The sequence below is a fragment of the Acartia tonsa genome, chromosome 3 (assembly GCF_053477335.1).
Source record: "Acartia tonsa isolate MP-2025a chromosome 3, ASM5347733v1, whole genome shotgun sequence".
NCBI lineage: Eukaryota > Metazoa > Arthropoda > Copepoda > Calanoida > Acartiidae > Acartia > Acartia tonsa.
Window position 1 is genome coordinate 50360348 of NC_137262.1, and position 22396 is coordinate 50382743.

Genomic DNA, 22396 nt, shown 5'->3' on the forward strand with positions numbered 1-22396 from the left:
AAAACTTTTTGATTTCAAGACTTTTTTTGTAATCCAATGAGTGAGTATGGGTATTTTTATAAACGTCGCCAACATATCATTATGAACCATTATGGTATTATTTAAGTCGTTAATTTGTACCTTCTAGAGCTTAGTTTATGTGAAGAGTATAGAGGTTAAGATTAATTTATCATCCATTGTTATAACCCTATAAACTTTCATTCTGTCATGCTTTTCCCTAACAAGAAAAAAATAGAGCAACAATAACAAAAACATTTTTATTGACAAGAAATATTAGAGTTTTTTTTGTTTAATAGATATGTAATTCATAGTCCTTTAAGTGACGTACAGTCACAGCCTAATTATAGAGTAGCTGCGCTACTCCCCTAGTTTGTCATCGCCAGCTTTGTTTAGTATTGAGTTTTTGTATCATAATATTTCAATTTTTTCTAAAAAATTAAAAGTAAACAATAACAATTAAAACGCTCTTAATTGTCTTCCATGATGACATCCCCATTTTTTTTTGGGGGGGGGGGGCGAATGTGGAGCTGTTATTTTTCTCTCTGAGTCTCTGTATTCTCTCTTCAATGTTTTCGGAGTTGTCTCGCAAACATATTATTTACATACCAACAGAAAAAAAGTAGATACATATTAGCAAAATATAAAAGTAACATGATCTGTGTCTATTTGTTTGTCTGTCTCTCTGTCCTTAAGGATCATTTAACAGTTAAACCGATAAGTTTCTCCTTTACAGTGTAGCTTCTCATATTTAAGTTTATAGCTATTTTACTATTTTGGGGGAGGGTAGGGTACCACCCTCCCAAGAGAATTGCCTTAAGAATTGTTTGCATGCATTTGAATGATTAATCTCATGGAGGGATAGGAAATTGGACTGATTATTATACTGACCACCAAGGTTTATAAACACGTTCTAACATTCATTGGCTTTAAAACTTTCTGTTCAATAAATGATTTATAATAAACTCTAGGGGCTTTGCCCCAAGAGGTTTGATCAACCTAATTTTTCGTAATTTAGATTTAAAAGAAAAGTTAAAAAAAAATTTTGGAGGGAAGGGGGAATTTTTTTTTCTATTTTAATTTTAGTTTTAAAAAATGGGGGGGGAGGATTTTTAATTTTTTGGGGGGGTTGGAGGTGTTCCACTCCCAAAGAAAATAGTTATAAACCTTCCCGGGACCTATGAGAAGCTACCCTGTTAAGGAAAATCCGATCGGTTCAGCGGTTAGCGAGATCCTTCGTTAAAAACAAACAGACAAACAAACAGGCAAACAAACAAACAGACAGACAGACATCGTTCTACTTTGTATTATAGATTGAAATGAAAAGATTAATGAAAAAATGTTTACCAAAAAAAGTTGAAACAAAATTTTTGTAAAAAAACCCACCACCTGTCAATCAGATTATAAACTATTAAAAAGGCACAACCATTTTTAAAAGCAAAGCTTTTCTATAATAAGGGTCGGTCCTTACGTCCGTACGTCCATCCGTCCGTCCGTCACAGACGGATAGCTTTTTTCGTTAATTTAGGCATGTTAGAATTGTCCTATCGATTTCAAACTTTGCATGGTGTTTCCTTTAGTAGTTAGGTACGATTTAGAAAGCGTAGCAACTCTATAATCATTACCAGAATGTCCGTACGTCCATTTTAAGCATGTTGATTTTTTACTTTAAAAAAAATTTATGTGATCTAATCATCCGATTAATCTGATTTTTGGTATATTGATTCCTGGGACAACAATGTACAATGTTATAATAGAAGCAATTCTATAATCATGTCCTAAAATTTAAGTATGTCCATAAACATTATCCTGTATCAAGCAGTTTTTCAACAAATTTAATTACAATTTTGCTTCGAATCTTATACATTTATATTCTGATTATTCAGTTCTGACACTATACAAGTGTTAATGTCTGTTTGTTCTACCGTTTCAGTGCTTCGCTTTTATGGATGTTGTCATCCTTGTTCTGTATATTTTTAGGGGTCTTCACAAAACAAAAAAAGACGCTCTATTACTTGAGTATGTAGATAATTGGGTTGTTTTCTATGATTTATAAATTGGTGATATTGTAAAAACTCCCACTCAAAAAATCTTCTCTTCTCATTTTTTATGCCTCTTGTTCTCTCTATCTCGCTTTTTCTCTCCTTTTCTCTCAATCTCCCTCTTTCTTTCTTTCTCTCTGTCTCCTTCTTTCCTACTGGGTCTTTCTTTCTTGAATCTCCTTTTTCTCTGTAAACCCCCCAAAGTTAGCGCTAAAATTGATCATCTCTTAGAGTAAATAATTATAGGATGTTATAAATTTTGTAAGCTTCGATACCGGAGTTCTATTATCTCTCCGACTTCTCCGGCGTATGGTCGCAGCGGAGCCGTGTTAATTTTTTCTCTTAAAATCTGACAAAAAAAAATTAATAAAATGGCTCCAAGAACTAATAGCTTCACACAGATAGGTAGGTTATTAAATTATAATTTATGTAATCAATTCGATAAAATTTTAAATTATGTTTTTTGAAAGCTTAATATAGACCATGGGCAGGTAATCATCTATTTCCTAAAATCAATAGATCGTGAAGAATATACCAGCAATTTTCATTATTGATATAATTTTTGGAAAAATGATTCCTATGACATCAAGGTACATTATTATTAGCGCAGAGTTAATATTCGTTTGCACTATTGTCGAATTTTATAGCTTCGCAATCATCGATTTTTTCACCCTTGTTTAATTAATTATTCACGTTAGACAATAGCGACGGTTAAATCTTGAAAAAAAAGGAATAGTTGTTTATCGTTTCGTATAATAGACAGCTGTGGATATTAAATGAAAAATTATAAGATTAAAACCAGTTTTTTTAGCCCTGAGGGAAAATTGTCTGTTATAAGATGATATACATGATTTTTCAGTATGGCTGAGAACCGTTTCTAATCCTGCAGATTTTAATAAATTTCGATGTCATACTGGAATATACTATTCATAAATATGTATTTTTCCGGGTTATTCAACTTATGATGAACATATATAGGAGAATAACAAAAATAAAATATAATTGACCACAAATATAGTTATCTTTAGACAATACTGTTAAAGGAATAAAACACTTTCTTCAAATTAGTTGATCAAAATAATTTGTAAGCACAACATATTTTTAAAAATCAAAAATGGAAGGTAATATAATAATATAATAAGGTTAATATGTCAAAATTTTTGTTTTGTCGAATGTTCCATATTGAATACTATTATATTATGCTAATTTCAATGTATTGAAATTAGCATAATTAGCATATAATTAGTTTGTGTTTGACTGATGGAAAAGTTGAATGCAAAATATTTCTTCAGGTGCAATTTCCCTGTAGCTATGCGTAGTATTTTCATAAAATGTATCTGAATTTTTTAGATAAATGGATATAGAATATACGTGGATATATTGCCATGGGAAATTTTTCGTCAATTTATTTAGTCTGTAAACTTGGACCTCATTTATTAACAAATTCGTCCATTCAGTAGGAGAAAAGGGGATGGGTATAAAGGTTGTGGGTCGTAATTTTAGCCATCTGCTATTATCACTTTATTAGGGTTACTTAAAAATCCGGTGCAACATCCAAGTAATAATAGATTCATATATTTGTTTTTACATTTCTGATCAAAACAATCTTAATATTTAATGATGAAAATTTAAATTGCCTTGTGTGAAAAATATATTTAAGTTTTAGAGTATATAATTGCTAAAGAAGTATGACATTTTTATTTACGTTATTGGCATTTTGACCCGCATTGCTTAGCAATCCGCCGCCTCTTGTATAAGTTTGGAACATCCGTTCCCACCAATAACAATATGTCATAAGCCCTTAAAAAATAGTTTTTGTAACTTTACATCTTATAATAAAAAAAGTATTTTCGCGAACGGTCTTTCGCAATCAGAGTGTGTCGTTCTTTTAAATAGTGGCTACGAAAACAAAAATTAGAACTTTCTTTCCGCAGAAACTTATTTGATTGTAGAATATAAATAACTGATGTTGAAACCTTATATCTTATCCTATTTATATTTTGTTTTTTAGGTTTCATTAAGTTTTCTTGAAATGTATTTATTTCTAGAGAAAAATAAAAATCTACATAGGCTCGTAAACAGATATTTGTTAAGTGTGTTAGATTTGAGGGATATAAAGGGAAATGAATCCACTCCCCTGATGCACGCCCTTAAAACTTATTTTTAGAAATAAAATATAATGAAACCTTATACCTTTTATTATATTTTTTGCTTTTTAGGTTTCATTATCTCAATGTTTAATAGGACTTCAATACATATAAATTGATTAATTTTAAAAATAGCGACCCGACCGACTACAGCTGTGTTGTAAAACAAGGCCTAGCTGAAATTCTGGATAATTTTTAGTAAAATAATTTCAATAAAGTTAACAACTGCGGCTGTAGATTGTCTAAATTTAGTGTAAACAGCTGCTGATCTATTTTCATTTAGTTTGATAGCATAACAGAACTGCTGTCTACCTAATGGAGTTCAATTTTCTATAAACGTGTTTTGACACGGCTGCAATTGCTACTTTGACTGCCGAGTCCTGAATTTTAGTTCCTAAGCTAAATGTACAGTTTGTTTCTTCCTTTAACAAGTATGACAACAATAGCAGGAAAAACTTAGCTTCGCTTTGTAATATTTTGTTTGTGATACAATTGCATGTAGATGCTTTATAAATTCTGAAAAAATATTATATCAGTCCTGAAAAGAAGTAAAATAAAAATGGAATTGGACCTGTAGACAATTTTAGTAATTATTTTAGCATTGCTGCTTAGCAGATACTCCAATCAAAGTATTGACGTGCAGAGAACAGAACTTATAGAAAAGCTCTGCTTTAAAAAGAACTAAGGATAGGTCTGACAGACATAAAATAACTCCTTACAATCAAATGAAGCCTGAAAAATACAAGGGTTAAGAATTTGAGGCATTTTTGGCTTTCCTTTTTTTTGTGCGTAGCTTGAGTAGGCATATATTTACAATAAGTTTTAGTGGGGAGTTTGAATGGACAACTGAGTACTAAAGTGGGTTATTAAATAATATAATAGAAAAAATATAAATTTAGATAGTTTAAAACCTAACTTACCAGCTTCAATAAAAAGCTTATATAATTATATAAAAAAATACTTCTATTTTTATTAACTTTTAAATGAATATTATTATGATTATTTTAGTTTTGTCGATAATAAAAAAACATGGCCATAACATAATATTAATCGATTCAAATTTCTCACTATGTATTATATATGCCCTATGTATGTATGTATATTGTAAACAATAATGGCTTAGTATCGGTCAGACAACAGTGAGCTACGCACATAAGCGGTCAGTCTGCAGTGAGCTTCGCGCGCTTTCGGTCATTCAACGCACTTATTTCTAACAAATATTCAAAATGAACTCTGATGCATAATTAACTGATTTTCTGTTGGCATAGCTAAACAATTTCATCATTTTGAAGGGGTAGGATATTTTCTATATTGTTTTAATAAATCAAAATTTAATTAAGTGAAGATTATTTAGAATAGCTTTTCATTTCAGAGAAGCCATGTGACATACAGACGGACAACTTAGTTGAAGATTTTTTTAAAGAAAACTTGAAAAAGAATTGTTTGTTTATTTATTTGAATCTTCCTTATATTCTTTGAAATGTTAATGTTTATTGTTTAGTCTACTCAAAAAAAATGTTTACTAAATAAATATAGTTTACCTAAAAATTCTGTTTGATTTTGTACATTTTGATTGAAGATATTAAAATCAAAGTTAAGTATTATCACAGCTACTCTATAATGAGCCGTACGAAAGTTAGGAGTCACTAAAAGATGATGAAAAAGATATTGTAACTTCCTTTATATTAAGAGACATGTACTTTATATCATTGAATAATATATTTTTATCTCTTAAAAATAGTGTTAGCTTAGCTACCAATGGATAAATTTGTCGATTCTTATTGAAAATTAAAATTTTAAAAAATCCGCAATAATTTAGAAATGTTTTAAGAGAGATCCTTTGTTGCTCATAAGTTTCAAATTAAATTAAAAACAGCAGTTCTTCTTAGAAAACCTAAGAAACTGTTTCTTCTTGTTTCTTAGTGCTACCATTGGCTTAAGTTTAAGTTGCTTCGGCTTTCATATTTTTTAAAAATGTATTTAATAGACTAGGACAAAAACTTACCCTAACCGGTATTGTTTTGCATGTAACGATTTCTATTCACACAACATACTGAAAAAAACGCAACTCCTCTTCACATGAGTCTTTAGTCAGGCTAACCGTCTACTTACCCAAATTATTGAAAACGTCAAAAGTGCCAGAATTCATTTTTTTGAAAGGTTTTAAACGATATTTCAATAATAATGAAATTTCTTTAGTATTATTCCAATACTATACAGTACAAAATTTTAAGAGGGAACTAATTTTTACAGTGTATTCCAAACTACATTCTCGGCTCAATGTCAACTGTTCTAGAATATCGGTCAAACGGCCAGGCCTCCACTTTTTAACTGGCCTAACTACAAATAAAACAGGAATTAAGGAACGAGCTATGTTTATTTCTAACTTATCTGTTAAAATGTTAAATATTATCAGACCACAATATTACACCCCTTTTAAAAATCGGTGGGTAGGTTGCAAGGGGGTGTAGTACATACAACAATAGTGGTGTTATTTTATGGTCTTTGGGAGTATGAGCTTTAGTGTGCCTTGATGCAAATTCTTTGAAACAAATTTTATAATATTTGTTCCTTAACAAGCGATATAATTCTAAAATAATATTTGGGGGGCAGATGTAGAGGTCGTAAATTCTACGTTTTTCAACACAACGAATGCTGAAATTATGTATGGGTTTCGTGTTTTTTCTGTATTAATTACGTTGTTGGTATATGCTGGACCCTTATGTTCCATAATTAACATAAGAATAATATCCACTGATACAAATAATTCCTGTAAATTTGGCGTAAGGATCTAGAAAAGAAACAACAATAAGACATTGTAATTTATTTATAGAGAGACAAAACAAATATTTCTAAAGCTTCAGGCCAAAAATTTGCGTAGTCCTAAATTTGTTCTTTAAATATTTGTTAAACAATAATAATTTTCACCACATATAATAACATTTTAGAGTTGAAACTATATTTATAAAGCATCTACGCTATTAAAAAACTGTTCTATTAAAGTTTTCTTTTGTTGTGTCGTTATTATATGTAGTTAAAATGTCATTATACTGATGATATGTCAATATTATGTCAGCTACAAACACTTTTAATTAAATAGTCGAAATAAATCTTTTGAAACGTGCTGATTTTTAGATATTTTGCACAGATAATTATCCCATTCATCTGATTATTGGAATGATGTTTCCTAAGACATCAAGGTACAATATTATAGGCGAAGCATTCATATAATAAAGTCCTTAAAATGTAATTATGTCATTAAACAGTACCCTGTATTTCGGAAATTTTAGAATTATCAATTTATATTCTGCTTAATAAATCTGACACTCTAGTCTACGAGTGTTAATGTTCGATTGTACTATCGTCCTATTTTAGAGCTTTGTTTAAGTAGATGTTGTCGTCCTTGTTTCTCATATATCTTAAGCAATATTAAATACTGTATGTAATAGTGAGACAGGTAAATGATCGGATCAACTGCAGTTCACGGTAAAATATTCCTGGTAACGAATATTTCCAAAAATCTATGAATTTTAAAGGCTGCTAGCTGCCAAACGACTGAACGTACAGATCATATCCGCACACCATTTTAAGCGGCAAAAGAAGGCGTACAAATAATCTGGAATAGCCAAGATCCAATGATGCACAGGAAAAGCTTCACTGAAGAAAAACGCGTAAAATAGGTCTTTTTCGCGCATTTATCTGCACCGCGAGATAATTATGCATTAATGATTTATAGCTATTCCAGATTATTTGTAGGCCTTCTTATGCCGCTTAAAACAGTGTGCAGGCATGATCTGTACGTTTAGCCGTTTGGCAGCTATCAGCCTTTAAAATTCATAGATTTTTAGAAATATTTGTTACCAGAAATATTTTACCGTGAACTGCAGTTGATCCAAATGATCTATTCAGAGTTACACAAGTGTTTAAAACATCTAATTAATCTGTGAAACAAACACAGGCAAATATTACAGGATGTCTGGTAAATTTGAACTTGATATTAAAAGAAATATTCAAGCCAATTTATATTAAGCTTTTGTAGTATAAATTGGAATGTTTGATATAATGAAACCTACGACTTCACAACCCCCTCCCACCTTTTAAACTCAATTAGGAAGGGGGGGGGGCGGGGGGGGGGAGGATACAAGCAGAAGAAAATTGCATTAAAAAGCTTTTGGCATTTTTTAGGTTTAAGTAGAATTATCAAAATATTTAAAATCATTGAATTTATGAAAAACCCTTTACAAAAAAAATATTTATTACAAGAAAGACTTGTCCCTTTCATCGTATTTTCACAGTAGCTTTTGATAGGTTATTTTAGTTTAGGTTAGGTTATGTGTTTGCCCCTCCTGTTTAGCAATTGGCCTCGGGCATGGGCTAGAAATAGGAGAAAAGCTACTATGAAAACACGATGAAAAGCCCTTAAGAGGGGTAGTCATGAAAAAGACCATACCTCACTTTTCTTATTTTGGTTGCATAAAAATCACTAATTTAAGAAAATCAAGACAATTTTATAAGTCACTAAAGTACGATGGATAATTTAAAACCCACCCTTACATTCTTTACTAATGCAGAATATATAAGTAACTAGAATTATCTAGCCATCCTGTATTAACACAGTAGAAAATATTATATTGCAGTATACCTTATACATCTCAGCTGTTAAAGTGTTAAATAATAGTGTTATAAAATCATTAAATCAAAATGAATTCTTTTTTGATGTTTTTATATTATTTTCTCTACGGTGATGATAATCATGGTAGGTTTTTGGCTCTTATATTATTATAACTTTTAAGAAGTAAAACTATTCTATAATTTACGTTGTTTTTTTTTTGTAAAAATCTTTGTTATTAGTATATTTCTGAAGATTGCTTAAGAAAGAAAATTGAAATACAAAAAAAACGTTGTTTTACTATAAAATATAAGGATTTTTTCTAATTTAGATAAATCCAGAATATTTATTTATAAAAATATTATAAGAGTAAACCTTTTACTAATATTTAGTTTGATTATAATTATTATTATAGATGAATTTTCAAAATTAAATTGAAAATTTTATTTATTTTTTTAATGAATGGATGTAGAATATAAGTGGATATTATGAAAGATTGGAACTCGTTTATTGGTGCGTTCGTTTATCCAGTAGGAGTGGAGCGGATGGGATAAAGGGGGTGGAAGGGGGAGTATGTATTTTAGCCCGCTGCAAATTTCACTTTATAAGAAGATATGAAACTCATGAAATTGGTGTGAGATAAGTAATTAAGTAAATATAAGTAATTATATATCCATTTTTTAGTGTTGGATCCTTTATTGCACTCTTCGCATCCTGACAAACTTGAACTCAACAACCTTGTACCTTTACAAACAGAGGTAAGCAATAGTTATTTCTCGCATCGTATTATAGACAGTTTTCCGTGGATATTAAAAGGAAAAATTATAAGATTAAAACTGTCACCTCCGAGGGACCATAGGCAGGGACTAACAAAATTGGTTTAAATATTGTGATTTTTACTTTATTATGCTAAAAAAATGTCTGTAATACGATGCTTTACATGATTTTTTAGTAAGGTTAAGAACTATTTTTTTATCCAGCGGATAATAATCTGTTTCGAATCCATATTGAAAAATCGGATCTACTGCAGTTCACGGTAAAATATTGCTGGTAACGAATATTGCTAAAAATTTATGAATTTTAAAGGCTGCTAGCTGCCAAACGGCTGAACGTACAGATCATACCCGCACACTATTTTAAGCGGCATAAGGAGGCCTTCAAATAATCTAAAATAGCCAAGATCCAATGATGCACAGGGAAGGCTTCACTGAAGAAAAACCGCGTAAAATAGGTCTTTTTCGCGCATTTCTCTGCACTGCAAGATAATTATGCATTATTGATTAATGGCTATTCCAGATTATTTGTAGGCCTTTTTATGCCGCTTAAAACTATGTGCGGGCATGATCTGTACGTTCAGCCGTTTGGCAGCTAGCAGCCTTTAAAATTCATAATTTTTTAGCAATATTCGTTACCAGCAATATTTTACCGTGAACTGCAGTAGATCCGAAAAATCAATTACCTAGAACAATTTAATACATAAATAGCGCATCAAACAAGAATATTGCTAAATCTCGATATTGATTTTAAAAATTATTCAGGTAAGCTTTAATTTTTTACTTAGTATAAGATTGAATTGGAGGGTTTGTCGGTCACGCTAACAGAAATAGATAAGATATAAATATCCATCAGTCTACTTTCTTATTTCATTTTTAATTTACTTTGAAAATTTATTCAGATGGTGCGCGGAGGTCTGAGCATTCTGACGGCGTCCATTTTCCTGGCCGGAGAAATGGCGGGTAGCGGGGTTCTGGCTCTCCCTTATGCCATCCTGGGCACAGGTACATATATATACATTATACATAGATACATCTATTAATGGTGGGTAGCTGGGTTCTAGTGAATAAGTTTCTTTGAAAAAAAATTAATTTGATCAGGCAAATACAATATTTTTTGGGATATGTAGGTTTCAGTCATCAAAGACGACATTTAATATCATAATCTTTTTCAGGATGGACTGGACTGTTTTTGATTGTATTTTTTACCATAAATTCCTTGTTTACTGGGACCAGACTTGGTCTCTGCTGGACAATGCTGGAGGACAGATATGATGAATTCAAAGGCGAGGTAAGTTTCTGAAATACCCATCTATGATGTTGTGTGTAACGTCTAAAAATTAGGAGGGATGGGAGGAGAAGTGGGATAGGAAACCCTAAAAAGAGATGGATTGAGACGTATTTTTATGACGTCACACATGAAACTTTTCAACGCTTTAATATTTATTGTATTGACGTCATTATAACAATGAGGTGATGGGTTCGTATCCTGTCCTAAGCCTCAGCATACTTAAAGATGCAACAAGTATATTTTTACTGCACAATGATGGTAGTTTAGAGGGAATGCCATGTCCCAAAACAGGGTAAACTTATTAGCATGCACACTTAGAATCTTCAGAGATGCGTCATGCAATGAACGGGTTGGTTGTCTGCTATAGTTGAGATGTTTGCACCTATGGATTTTACCTCTAGCTGGCTCTACGTTGTTATTAACCATTGACCAATTTAAGAGAATGCCTTGTTTCAAATCAGACTCAATCAATGCACATAAAGTACTTTAAGACAAAGTTAGTGCAATCCAAGAGTTTGTAGTTAAAGCTGATGCACATTAATAGACATTGATTTTAACAACATATCATTTTAAAATAAACATCATAATATTAGAATATTAAGAACTTGTTGTGTACTATACGGTTTATCCAGGTTAAGTGTCTGGAAAATTAGGTTTGTGTCCACTTAGCTTTTATAAATGGAAAATGTCAAAATCTGATGAATTGCTGCTTTAACTCATATATCTTAAACTATTTTTGTTTAAACCTTAAATAATAAAGATAAAAAGCTCCAAAAGGAAAAAGATTTATCAAATTAAAGGTTAACCTTTAAATTTTCAAGAAAATCTAATATTTATAGTTAGTATCTTAAACAATATGAAAAGCTGAAAATATACAAACAATATAAACACCAAAAATCTGTTAGGATTTTAATTGTTTTCATAGTAATACAAATTTTCGTAGTATATTCTGATTTTTATTTAAAAATTAAACTTTCAGTAAAATTACGGAGACAATCAGAATTTTTTTTATAGATAAAATCATTCTCATCAAAATTTATTTGATGACGTAAAAAGAGCAATTTATTTAATCTTTTAAAATCTAAACAATTTTATCTATCACTCATTGGATAAACTTTTTATGTTTATTTTATAGATGTTCCTGCTATAAAAATACATTTAAGTTATTGGATTTTAATATTTGTAAATGTTTATAAATTTTTAAGCGTAACTATCCTTCATTTGGGTATTTACGTCTTTTTATATTGATATGAATTAAATAAGGGGTAAAGCAATAAGATAGTCCCTTTCGTGCCATCGCCTCTGGGCGTTTCTTCGTATTTTCACAGTAGCTTTCGATAGGTTAGGCTAGGTGATTGCCCCGCAGGATAAGACAATTGGCCCCGCAGGGTTACTGCCCCCACAGGGCTAGAAATAAGAGAAAAGTTATTGTGAAAATAAGACGAAACGCCACTTAGGAGGCGATGTCACGAAGGGGACTATACCCAACTGTTCTGACGGCAATTTTTCTGCCCTTTAAAAATCATTTTTTATGACAAAAAATGTTTATCTGTTATACTATCTAACATTTGTTTGTATAATGTTTTTTTTATTCAACGCGCGTTTTTTTTATACCTTTCTTATGAACCCCATTGTCCTTGTTTCAGATTCGAGACCCGTACCCAGCCATCGGAGAGAAAGCTTTTGGTAAAATTGGTCGGATAGTCTCGCTCATATGTATTTGCATCACCTTGTATGGAGGTGGCTGTGTTTTCATTGTTCTCATTTCACAGGTATAAATTTTTATTCGTATTTCTTCACTCATTTTTATATAAAATTAACAGGATCTCAGTGTGTCTTTTCTATGATCTCTAACCCCTAGACCAATATTATTCTCCTTTATAGTAAAGTTTCTTATAGGCACTGAGAAGTAAGTACCTTTACCGTCCCAAGATAAATTGCTCCAGGACAAAAATTCCTCCCAGTTATTATATTGCTGATTTAGTTGTATTATTCAGGGATTCTTTATAAATGTCTTGGGAGGGTAGTTTTAAGTTATTTGCCTTACCTTCTTCGTACTTCTCTAGACACCAGGTTTTAAGTAATTAATATTTTTTCTTTGTTGATAACAACTACACACGGCAGCTTTTATGAACACGTTTTGTTATCAGAAATGTACGTGATGACCGACAATTACAATGTAGATTAGAAAGCTTTAATTTCTAATATATATCCGTTTTAAGAAATTCAATTAAAATCTTCTATGTTGAAGTGATTGAATTTTATAAGAATTGAAAAGAAAATGATAATTAAAATCTAAAAATATCATTATTTCCAAAGTACAAATGGTTTTTAACTTTTTTGTCAAATGTTTTAGTTAAGTCTAACTAACACCAATTCACATTTTTTAACCTTAGTATTTTATTTTTTTTTTAATTCTGCATTCGTTTAAATGGTTTAACAATAAGATTACATATTTCCGTTATAAGCGGATTGTAACTTTTTATTTAATGTTCGGTTTCAAATAATTAATTACAAAGACATCTAATCATTCTTTTTATTTTGCAGTTACTTTCTGGCGTAATGGCCGCCGCTAATGTGCACCTGACAATTTGTGTGTGGATGGTTGTGACAGCCGCGGTTCTCACCCCCCTCACTTGGTTTGGCACTCCTAAGGTAGGTGGAGATGGAACTTCACCCACGCGGGATTTCTTATCTCTGGTGGGTTAGGTTTAGTTTAGGTTAAGAATATCAATTATAGAATATACGTGGCTATTAAGACAAGGGTGAAAAATTGTTATTAATAAAGGTTGCTAACATGGACATCATTTATCGGCCAGTTCATTCATCAAGTAGGAAAGGAGGGGATAGGGTAAAGAGGGTGGATGGGGGATCGTTATTTTAGCCAGCTAAAAGTTTCACTTCAAGACCCAAGTAATAATAAATCCATTGTGACAAATTTTAGAATGTTAATATATTTTTCTAACAAAATTCTCAACTTTTTCTGAAACAAGAAATTTCATTTAGGATTTTTGGCCCATTGCAGTTGGTGCTCTTGTGACAACAGTGACAGCATGCGTCTTGATCATGGTTAATGTTAGTCTTGAGAGTCAACAGCTGGAAAAGGTTGAATACCCACCGGCCAGTGCTCATGGCTTCTTTCAAGGTACTATTATTTTTTGTTATATTTTGTTGGTAACTGGTTCAATTTTCGGCCAAAAATGCAGGGTTATAAAGGGATAAGACAATGGCTGATAAATTGATGTACAATGTACATCCCCAATGATGCTACACAAAATTATCCCTTCTTTAGATTACAATTATTGGTTGTAATTTTTTGACATTCATCTCAATCAATCAACAAACCAATCAACTTTGAGGACTAATGTAAAAAAACAGCTCAATGTCTCCTATCCCTGAAAATGTTAATATTGGTTCCTTTTGCTGAATTTCAGTCGCTTCACATCAATGGGAAGAGTAGGATAATACTATGACCTTAAACAGTCGCAATTCAATACCATGCAAAGTAAGGTTCTAGCTTAAAGTAGTGGTCATTAAAATGTAAATTACTTTAGTACCCAAAGTTTTAGAATCACCCTATCATATTCGTTTTCTAAAAAACTCTGGTTACTTTTACTGTAGTGTGCAATCTTTTTATTACAGAAGGGATTATTTTGTTTGAATCTACTGCAGTTCACGGTAAAAAATTGCTGGTAACGAATATTGCCAAAAATCTTTGAATTTTAAAGACTGCTAGCTGCAGAGAAATGCGCGAAAAAGGCCTGTTTTACGCGTTTTTTCTTCAGTGAAGCTTTCCCTGTGCATCATTGGATCTTGGCTATTCCAGATTATTTGTAGGCCTTCTTATAACACTTAAAATGGTGTGCGGGTTTGATCTGTACGTTTAGCCGTTTGGCAACTAGCAGCCGTTAAAATTCATGGATTTTTGGCAATATTCGTTCCCAGCAATATTTTATCGTGAACTGCAGTAGATCCTTTTGTTTATTTTTATTTTCAGTATTTGATTGAAAAAAACTATGTTTTTTGGTTTGAAAATTAAATTTTCTGCAATTGATTGCAATATTTATTTTTTGGGATTTAATTGAGAATAATATAATGGGAAGGTTTTTGATTAAGATCAATTATATAGAATTATTTTAGTGAATTTTCTCTTTTTATTTAAGCATAAAAGAAATTAATTCTTTTCATATCTAAAATTAATAGGGAAAACATAAGAGAAAACTTAATCTTAATTTTGAATAAAATATCAATTCCTCATTGTTATGTTAATCAACTAATTAAATTTAGAATATCATGTATATCTATTTTATTTATATTTTTAGCTTTTGGATCAATTATGTTTGCTTTTGCTGGAGCCTCTACATTCCCAACAATCCAGGTATAAAACCATTATAATCTACTTAACAACTAGAGAACTTCCGTACCTACGCCTTATTAAATATTTAAAGTCTAGGTATTAAACCATAATCATCAAATCTGTTACTCGATAACTGAAGAATGTCCGTACCTTAGTAATATTGAATATTTAAAATTCAAATAAGTTATCATCAAATCTTCTTCTCAATAAATTGGGTTTTTCCGTACGTATGTCACACTAACTATTGCGTTTGTTTTTATATATTTCCCATTGTTCAGGTCTGAAGTTTAATAAACCGATTACTTTAATTTATTTGTTAATTATTTTGAAAGCATATCTACTCTAAAATTTATAGCTGGCAAGTGGATCTAATTCTATAGTCCATTTTTCCCATTCTTGTTGAACTTGAAGAACAAATGCTTTGCAGTTTGTAAACGAGTGATTCTTTTAGGATTTAAAATAATATTATCAAATTAGAATTAACTTGTACATTATTATTTAAAAAAAGACTAGTTGAAAGTAAAACTAAGTGTCTAAAAAAACAGTACAAATTATATTGCTTAATTCGTTTCCCTACATAGAATTTTCATAATATTCATTGTTTTATTCTTAAAACTTTTTAAAAACAAATTATTCTTTTATGTAAAATGTATTTCTTTTGTAAAACAAGTGCAATGATATGAAAAATAGAACAACAATAACTATCTATTAATGTATTCGATTTTTTTGGTTATTAATGTTAATTAACTTTTGAAATCAATTTAGGCTTATTTTTGAAAAAAGTGTCCTAAATGGAAGTAAGGATAATTTTTTAAAGAGTTTTGGGTTAGAGTATGTGTTCTTTTAACGAAATATGAAATTATAATACACATAATTCTTATTTTTATTAGGCTGATATGAAAGATAGAGGACAGTTCAAATATGCCGCTATCATTGCTATCCTAAGTAAGTTTTAGTAGATATTTTTTGCAGCGTAGCTGCTCTATAAATCCATCGATTCGTTGGTTGGTTTTTAACTGAGCTTTAATCTCAATTGACATCTTGGAACATAGTGAATTTAATCAAATAAGTTTAAACAAATCTGTTCACGTTCAGCTTTGTATAATGAAAAATTCATATAAATAACTTACAAAAGTAACAAAATCTCTATTATTTTAAGTTTAAAATGTTAAATATAATAATTTAGTATTTTTTAATCAATTTTATTTATTTTATTTTTGATCCTCTTTTAAGTGGCCACTTTTTTACCTTTTTGGGGGATATCTAGTTTTATATTATTATAGTTTTGTTTGTAATCTACTTCCCAATGGCTGCTGTTGGTTACTTTTCTCTTGGATCTCTTGTTGAGGTAAACTTTTTTTTACATAAAAATAAAAAGGAGATAGGGGCTTGGATTGTCTATCTGTATTTTTTGAGTATTCTTTATTTGTGAAGATTCATACAGTCCCTGAACATAAACATAAAAAAAAGTATTTAAAAATTTTATTGCAAATTCCTGTATTTGAAAATACTTTTTATTATAATACATTATTTACTAAGTATATTTGCGATTACTTTTATTTAATAGATTTTTCCAATTTTTAACATTTACAAAAGGGCCTGCTTTATTGCTTCAAGATCCATGTCAGATCTATATAGGAAATAAATGTCTATAAACAAGCTCAAGTTTTCCAAGGAATGAATGTTTAAAACTCATAGTGCTCCAATAATCCATAAAAAACTCTCATTGCCCAGAACAATAAAACCCAATATTTTACTTTATTAAGAATAAATTATTTTTTTTTATTTCATCTTGCTATTTACATAATATTGAAGTATTTTATTACTATTCTTATAAAAGAAAATTTAAATTCATAATATAGTAAATTTAAGAAAACTTAGTTTTAAAATGAGTTGATTTTAGCGCCCCTCCCTAATGTGTCCAAATTTTGAAACAAAAATTAAAAATATTTTAACCCTTTCCTGACGGTTATAAAAAAATTTATATTGGAAAATAAATTCCGTAATTTAAAATGCATTTTTGAAAGAATGAAAATGGCTTTATTATAAATACGTATTTGAAGATTAAATTAAGAAATCAAAAGAAAATGGAAGAAAAAGCAAGTTAGAGAGAGGTTTTTTTTTAAAACAAGAAAACGCTAAGGCAGAATGTTAATACGTTCATAGTATCAAAGGCTTTTATTATAAAATAAATAACTAAAATCAGCCGGACAGAAATTCTAACGTAAGTAGTTGAACTTGAAGTAATCTTTATGTGTAAGTTAATATATTTATCTCTTTCTATTCTAAATGCATAAGAATATTTGGATCATATGAAGGAAATGAAGTCATTCCTAAAAAGGACAGAAATTCCCTTCCAAAAAGGACAGAAATCATCTTCCTTTTTCTCAGATATCTCAAATATGGACAAAAATCACTCTCCTTTTTCTCACATATCTGAAAAAGAGGATAAAAATCACCTTCCTAAATCTCACTTTATCTTCCTAATTCTAAGAAAATTAACCCAATACCTCTAAGTTCTTCCTTATTCTCAGATAGCCTACCTTATTCTAAGAAATTCTTCCTTATTCTAATAAGATCTACCTTATTCTAAGAAATACTTCCTAATTCTATGACAATCTACCTTATTCTAAGACATTCTTCCTTATTCTAAGAAATTCTTCCTAATTCTATGAAAATCTACCTTATTATAAGACATTCTTCCTTATTCTAAGAAAATCTACCTTATTCTAAGACATTCTTCCTTATTCTAAGAAATTCTTAGTTATTCTAATAAGATCTACCTTATTCTAAGAAATACTTCCTAATTTTATGAAAATCTACCATATTATAAGACATTCTTCCTTTTTCTAAGAAAATCTACCTTATTCTAAGACATTCTTCCTAATTCTATGAAAATCTACCTTATTCTAAGACATTCTTCCTTATTCTAAGAAAATCTACCTTATTCTAAGACAATCTTCCTTATTCTAAGAAAATCTCTTCCTAAATCTCACTTAATCTTCCTAATTATAAGAAAATTAACCCAATACCTCCTAGTTCTTCCTTATTCTCAGATAGCCTACCTTATTCTAAGAAATTCTTCCTTATTCTAATAAGATCTACCTTATTCTAAGAAATACTTCCTAATTCTATGACAATCTACCTTATTCTAAGACATTTTTCCTTATTCTAAGAAATTCTTCCTAATTCTATGAAAATCTACCTTATTCTAAGACATTCTTCCTTATTCTAAGAAATTCTTAGTTATTCTAATAAGATCTACCTTATTCTAAGAAATACTTCCTAATTCTATGAAAATCTACCATATTATAAGACATTCTTCCTTTTTCTAAGAAAATCTACCTTATTCTAAGACATTCTTCCTAATTCTAAGAAAATCTACCTTATTCTAAGACATTCTTCCTTATTCTAAGAAAATCTACCTTATTCTAAGACATTCTTCCTTATTCTAAGAAAATCTTTTCCTAAATCTCACTTAATCTTCCTAATTATAAGAAAATTAACCCAATACCTCCTAGTTCTTCCTTATTCTCAGATAGCCTACCTTATTCTAAGAAATTCTTCCTTATTCCAATAAGATCTACCTTATTCTAAGAAATACTTCCTAATTCTATGAAAATCTACCTTATTATAAGACATTCTTCCTTATTCTAAGAAAATCTACCTTATTCCCTCAAAGTCTTCCTTCTCATCACATATCCTTCCTTTGTCTCAGATAATTTAGCTAATTCTTGCTAATTAGACCAACCATTCCTGGGATCTTAAGCTTCAGACAGAAAAACCTTACTATTTTCTTCATATTCTACCAGGAGATGAGAACAGTCTGTGTTGCAATAATTTTATGTAGATCAGATTTTTTCATCCAAATAAAAAAGCTAGCTTTTTTTAAGAGTGAAAAATAAGAATGTTTTTAATTTAATGACAAACTAGCCCCTAGAGACCTCTTTAATTTTAGTGGGTTTCTAATTTTTTTTTTTTTTTGGGGGGGGGGGAGATTTTTCCTAGGGGAGATATTTGTTTAGAATGTGTTAGTACTCTCCCCCAAAATAGCTATAAACCTTCCTTTGTCTTATAAGAAGCTAAACAGTAATGAAGAACCATACTGCTTCTATATATAATATTAAAAAAATATTCTTATAAAAAAGGTAGCTTTTAGAAATTAGAAAAAAAAACGTCCGTCAGCTTGGCTAGCCTGGACAAGAATTTGACACAGCACGGCCGCCTACATGGTAAGGGAGGGTGTGTATTTTTCCTGAACGAACACTAACCCACAGACATACATTTAAAATAAGACCATAGACTATGTATATTTAGAATTTTAAGAATTTTAATGGATAATTAATTATATTGTTAGTGTTTTATTTCAAACTAGCGGCTACGCTCCTAGAGACACTTTTAGGGGCACTTTAGGTGGTGGGAATTGAATTTAATATCTCCATTTTCTATAGTAGTTTAAAATGAAAAAGTGAAAAAAATGAAGGGAAGGGGGTTAATTTTTTTTGTTTTGGTGGGGGGGGGGGATCATACTCATCCCCACATTTTTCATTCTTTTTTTTTTATTTTAAATTAAAATTTTTTGTAAAGGAGTAATATTTTTCAAGGTCGGTGGTGGTACCCTTCTCAAAATAGCTATAAACCTTCTCAGGATCTATGAGAAGCTACAGTGTAAAAGTGAACCATATCGGTTCAGCGGTATCTAATTATTTTTAAAAAACTTTTATATTACATATTCTATATTTATAAATTGTCTTTTTTGATGTTGTCCTTGTCCCATGCCGAAACAGAGAAATCAACCTATAATCAGGAATTAAGAGGGATAGGACAATGGATGATAAATCAATTTACTTAATTAATTAAATAAAAAGTCTCTAAAGTTGTTGAGCCCATAAATAAGAAATTGTTAAAATAAAACTTAGTGTACTCTGTAATAATCCAGGGAGGGAGTGAATATTGAGCTGTTTATTACACTGCACTGGTCCCCAAAGTTTTATAATAACGTTTTCTTATTCAGTGACTTAAAACTTTTATTGAATTTTATTGGTTTGTACATTAAAATGAGTGTCCTGTCCATTAACGATTCAATTCAACCACTAATTATAACTTACAAAAGGGATAATTTTATGTTTAATCAGTGAGGATTTACATCAACTTATCGGCAATTGTCTTATTCCTTGGATCCCTGTTAATAGTAAACGATTTAACCACCAATTATAACTTACAGAAGGGATAATTTTATGTTTAATCATTGAGGATTTACATCAACTTTTCGGCAATTGTCTTATCCCTTTAGATCCCTGTTAATAGTATATTTGCGGTCCGCGGAATGAATAATAGAACATATGGGTTAGTGAGGGGATGAGTGATGACCAACATCAGAGCTAAAGAATTGTTGATTTTCGGATATTTTTATAATTATAAATATATGTTCAAAAGATATAAAGGATAATGAATTTTTCTTAATATTCATATTACTTAATACCAAAAAATAAAATATTTCTTAATGTCAAAACTTTTTGTATTTAGATTTTAGTATTGGTCTTTAAAAGCAACAAATTGGGTCGAGTTGGGTCAATATTTATAAGGATGGTTCGATTTTTAAAGCTATAAGTACCCTATCTTATTGACATAGAGTTACATAGAAAAGTTGTCGCCAAATTAAGTTGCTAACCTGTTTATTGGTCAGTTTATTCACCATAAAGAAGGAAAAGAGATAGGGTAAAGGGGAGAGGGGATAGATAATGTTTTAACCATCTACAACAATGATATTTTAAGAGGATACAAAATTATGGTTCAACTTCCAATTAATTCTATATTTATTCACGTGGATTAATAGTATTTTAGTTAGTTTAGGTTGCAATTTCCCTTCGATTTTATTTGGTGTACCATTTTTCCATTAGGAGGGGAGGGAATAGGGTAAAGAATTGGGTGGGGAAGATCGTTATTTTAGCCCGCAAGAGAGTTCACTCTATTAAAGAACATGAAATGTTTCGTGTAAGATATAAGTAATAATAAATCCATTGTGGTGAATTCAAAATTAAAAAAAAAATTGAAAATTGACCCACTCTAATTGCCCTTGAATTGATTTCATAATTATCAGCTGTTTGATTTTACTGACGAAAAGAATAAGTTGCCAACTTTCTATAGAGTTTGTACCACATAAATAGGAATGTGAAGAAAAAAACATTACATTGGTTGAGACTAGCAGCTACGCCACTAGAGGCTTCTATGGACACTTTGGGTAATTAATCAAATAAAAATGTCTGACTCTAAGCCTGGGATTTTATTTTTGAAAAGGAAAAGATTTTTTTCTGATGGTTAGGGGGGAAATTTTTTTCTTTAGGCAATTTTTCTTGGGAGCTCAGACAAACATCCTGTTACTTTTTATAAAAGGATTGATAATAACATATAGTTATTGAAGAAAATTATCAGTAAAATATACGAAATATTTTAATTTGTTTTGAAATTATTACTTTTTTGGTCTTGGTCTAATATTTTATGTGTTGGCTAGAGAAAGATTGTAAAGACTACTTGTCTTTTTCTGTTATCCTGTTATTATTAGGTTTATTTCTCTGCAAAATTATGTTAATTATTAATAATTTTATGAATAAAAACATAAACACTAAATGTCAAAAGATACAACCAAAAAATATACTGAATTTTCTATTATTTCTTAAGATAATTTCATACTTCTGACTGGGGTTCCTATTAAAATGTACTTTATGAACATTCCACCTACTAAAGTACAAACAAACATTTCAGGTCAAAAGATACAACTCAAACTTATCCTACACATCTTGTTCTGATATCCCAATAAACATAAGGAAATATATGTGAGAAAAACCAAGATTTTGAGAGAATAAGGAAGGGGAAAAGGCAGAATTTATATATTCTCTATACCTCTATTTCAGTTATGATATCCCAATATAAATTAGGAAAATTATCTGAGAAAAAGGAAGAATTAGGGGAATTAAGGAAGAACTTCTTAGAAAAAGCTAGGTTATCTGAAAATAAGAGAGAATTAGTAAGGAAAAGGAAGAAGTTCTTAGAATAAGCTAGATTTTCTTAGAATAAGGAAGAATGTCTTAGAATAAGGTAGATTTTCTTAGAATAAGGAAGAATGTCTTATAATAAGGTAGATTTTCATAGAATTAGGAAGTATTTCTTAGAATAAGGTAGA

At 30.2% G+C, this 22396-nt stretch overlaps 1 protein-coding gene across 2 annotated transcripts in view; it reads left to right on the forward strand.

The window, feature by feature from the left end:
• Window positions 1-2218: 2218 nt before the first annotated feature.
• LOC145314506 (uncharacterized) overlaps window positions 2219-22396 on the forward strand; it is a 32402-nt gene continuing 12224 nt past the window's right edge. Inside the window, exons 1-10 of one of the 2 annotated variants that reach the window (XM_080154433.1) lie at window positions 2219-2444; window positions 9480-9553; window positions 10471-10573; window positions 10744-10859; window positions 12506-12631; window positions 13407-13514; window positions 13866-14004; window positions 15182-15237; window positions 16107-16161; window positions 16500-16564. In XM_080154433.1, coding sequence (XP_080010559.1) covers window positions 2411-2444; window positions 9480-9553; window positions 10471-10573; window positions 10744-10859; window positions 12506-12631; window positions 13407-13514; window positions 13866-14004; window positions 15182-15237; window positions 16107-16161; window positions 16500-16564 — 876 coding nt within the window. In that variant the 5' untranslated portion in view covers window positions 2219-2410. Of the gene's footprint in view, window positions 2445-5292; window positions 5481-9479; window positions 9554-10470; window positions 10574-10743; window positions 10860-12505; window positions 12632-13406; window positions 13515-13865; window positions 14005-15181; window positions 15238-16106; window positions 16162-16499; window positions 16565-22396 lie in introns of those variants that run through there. The other variant, XM_080154434.1, reaches the window with a different exon arrangement.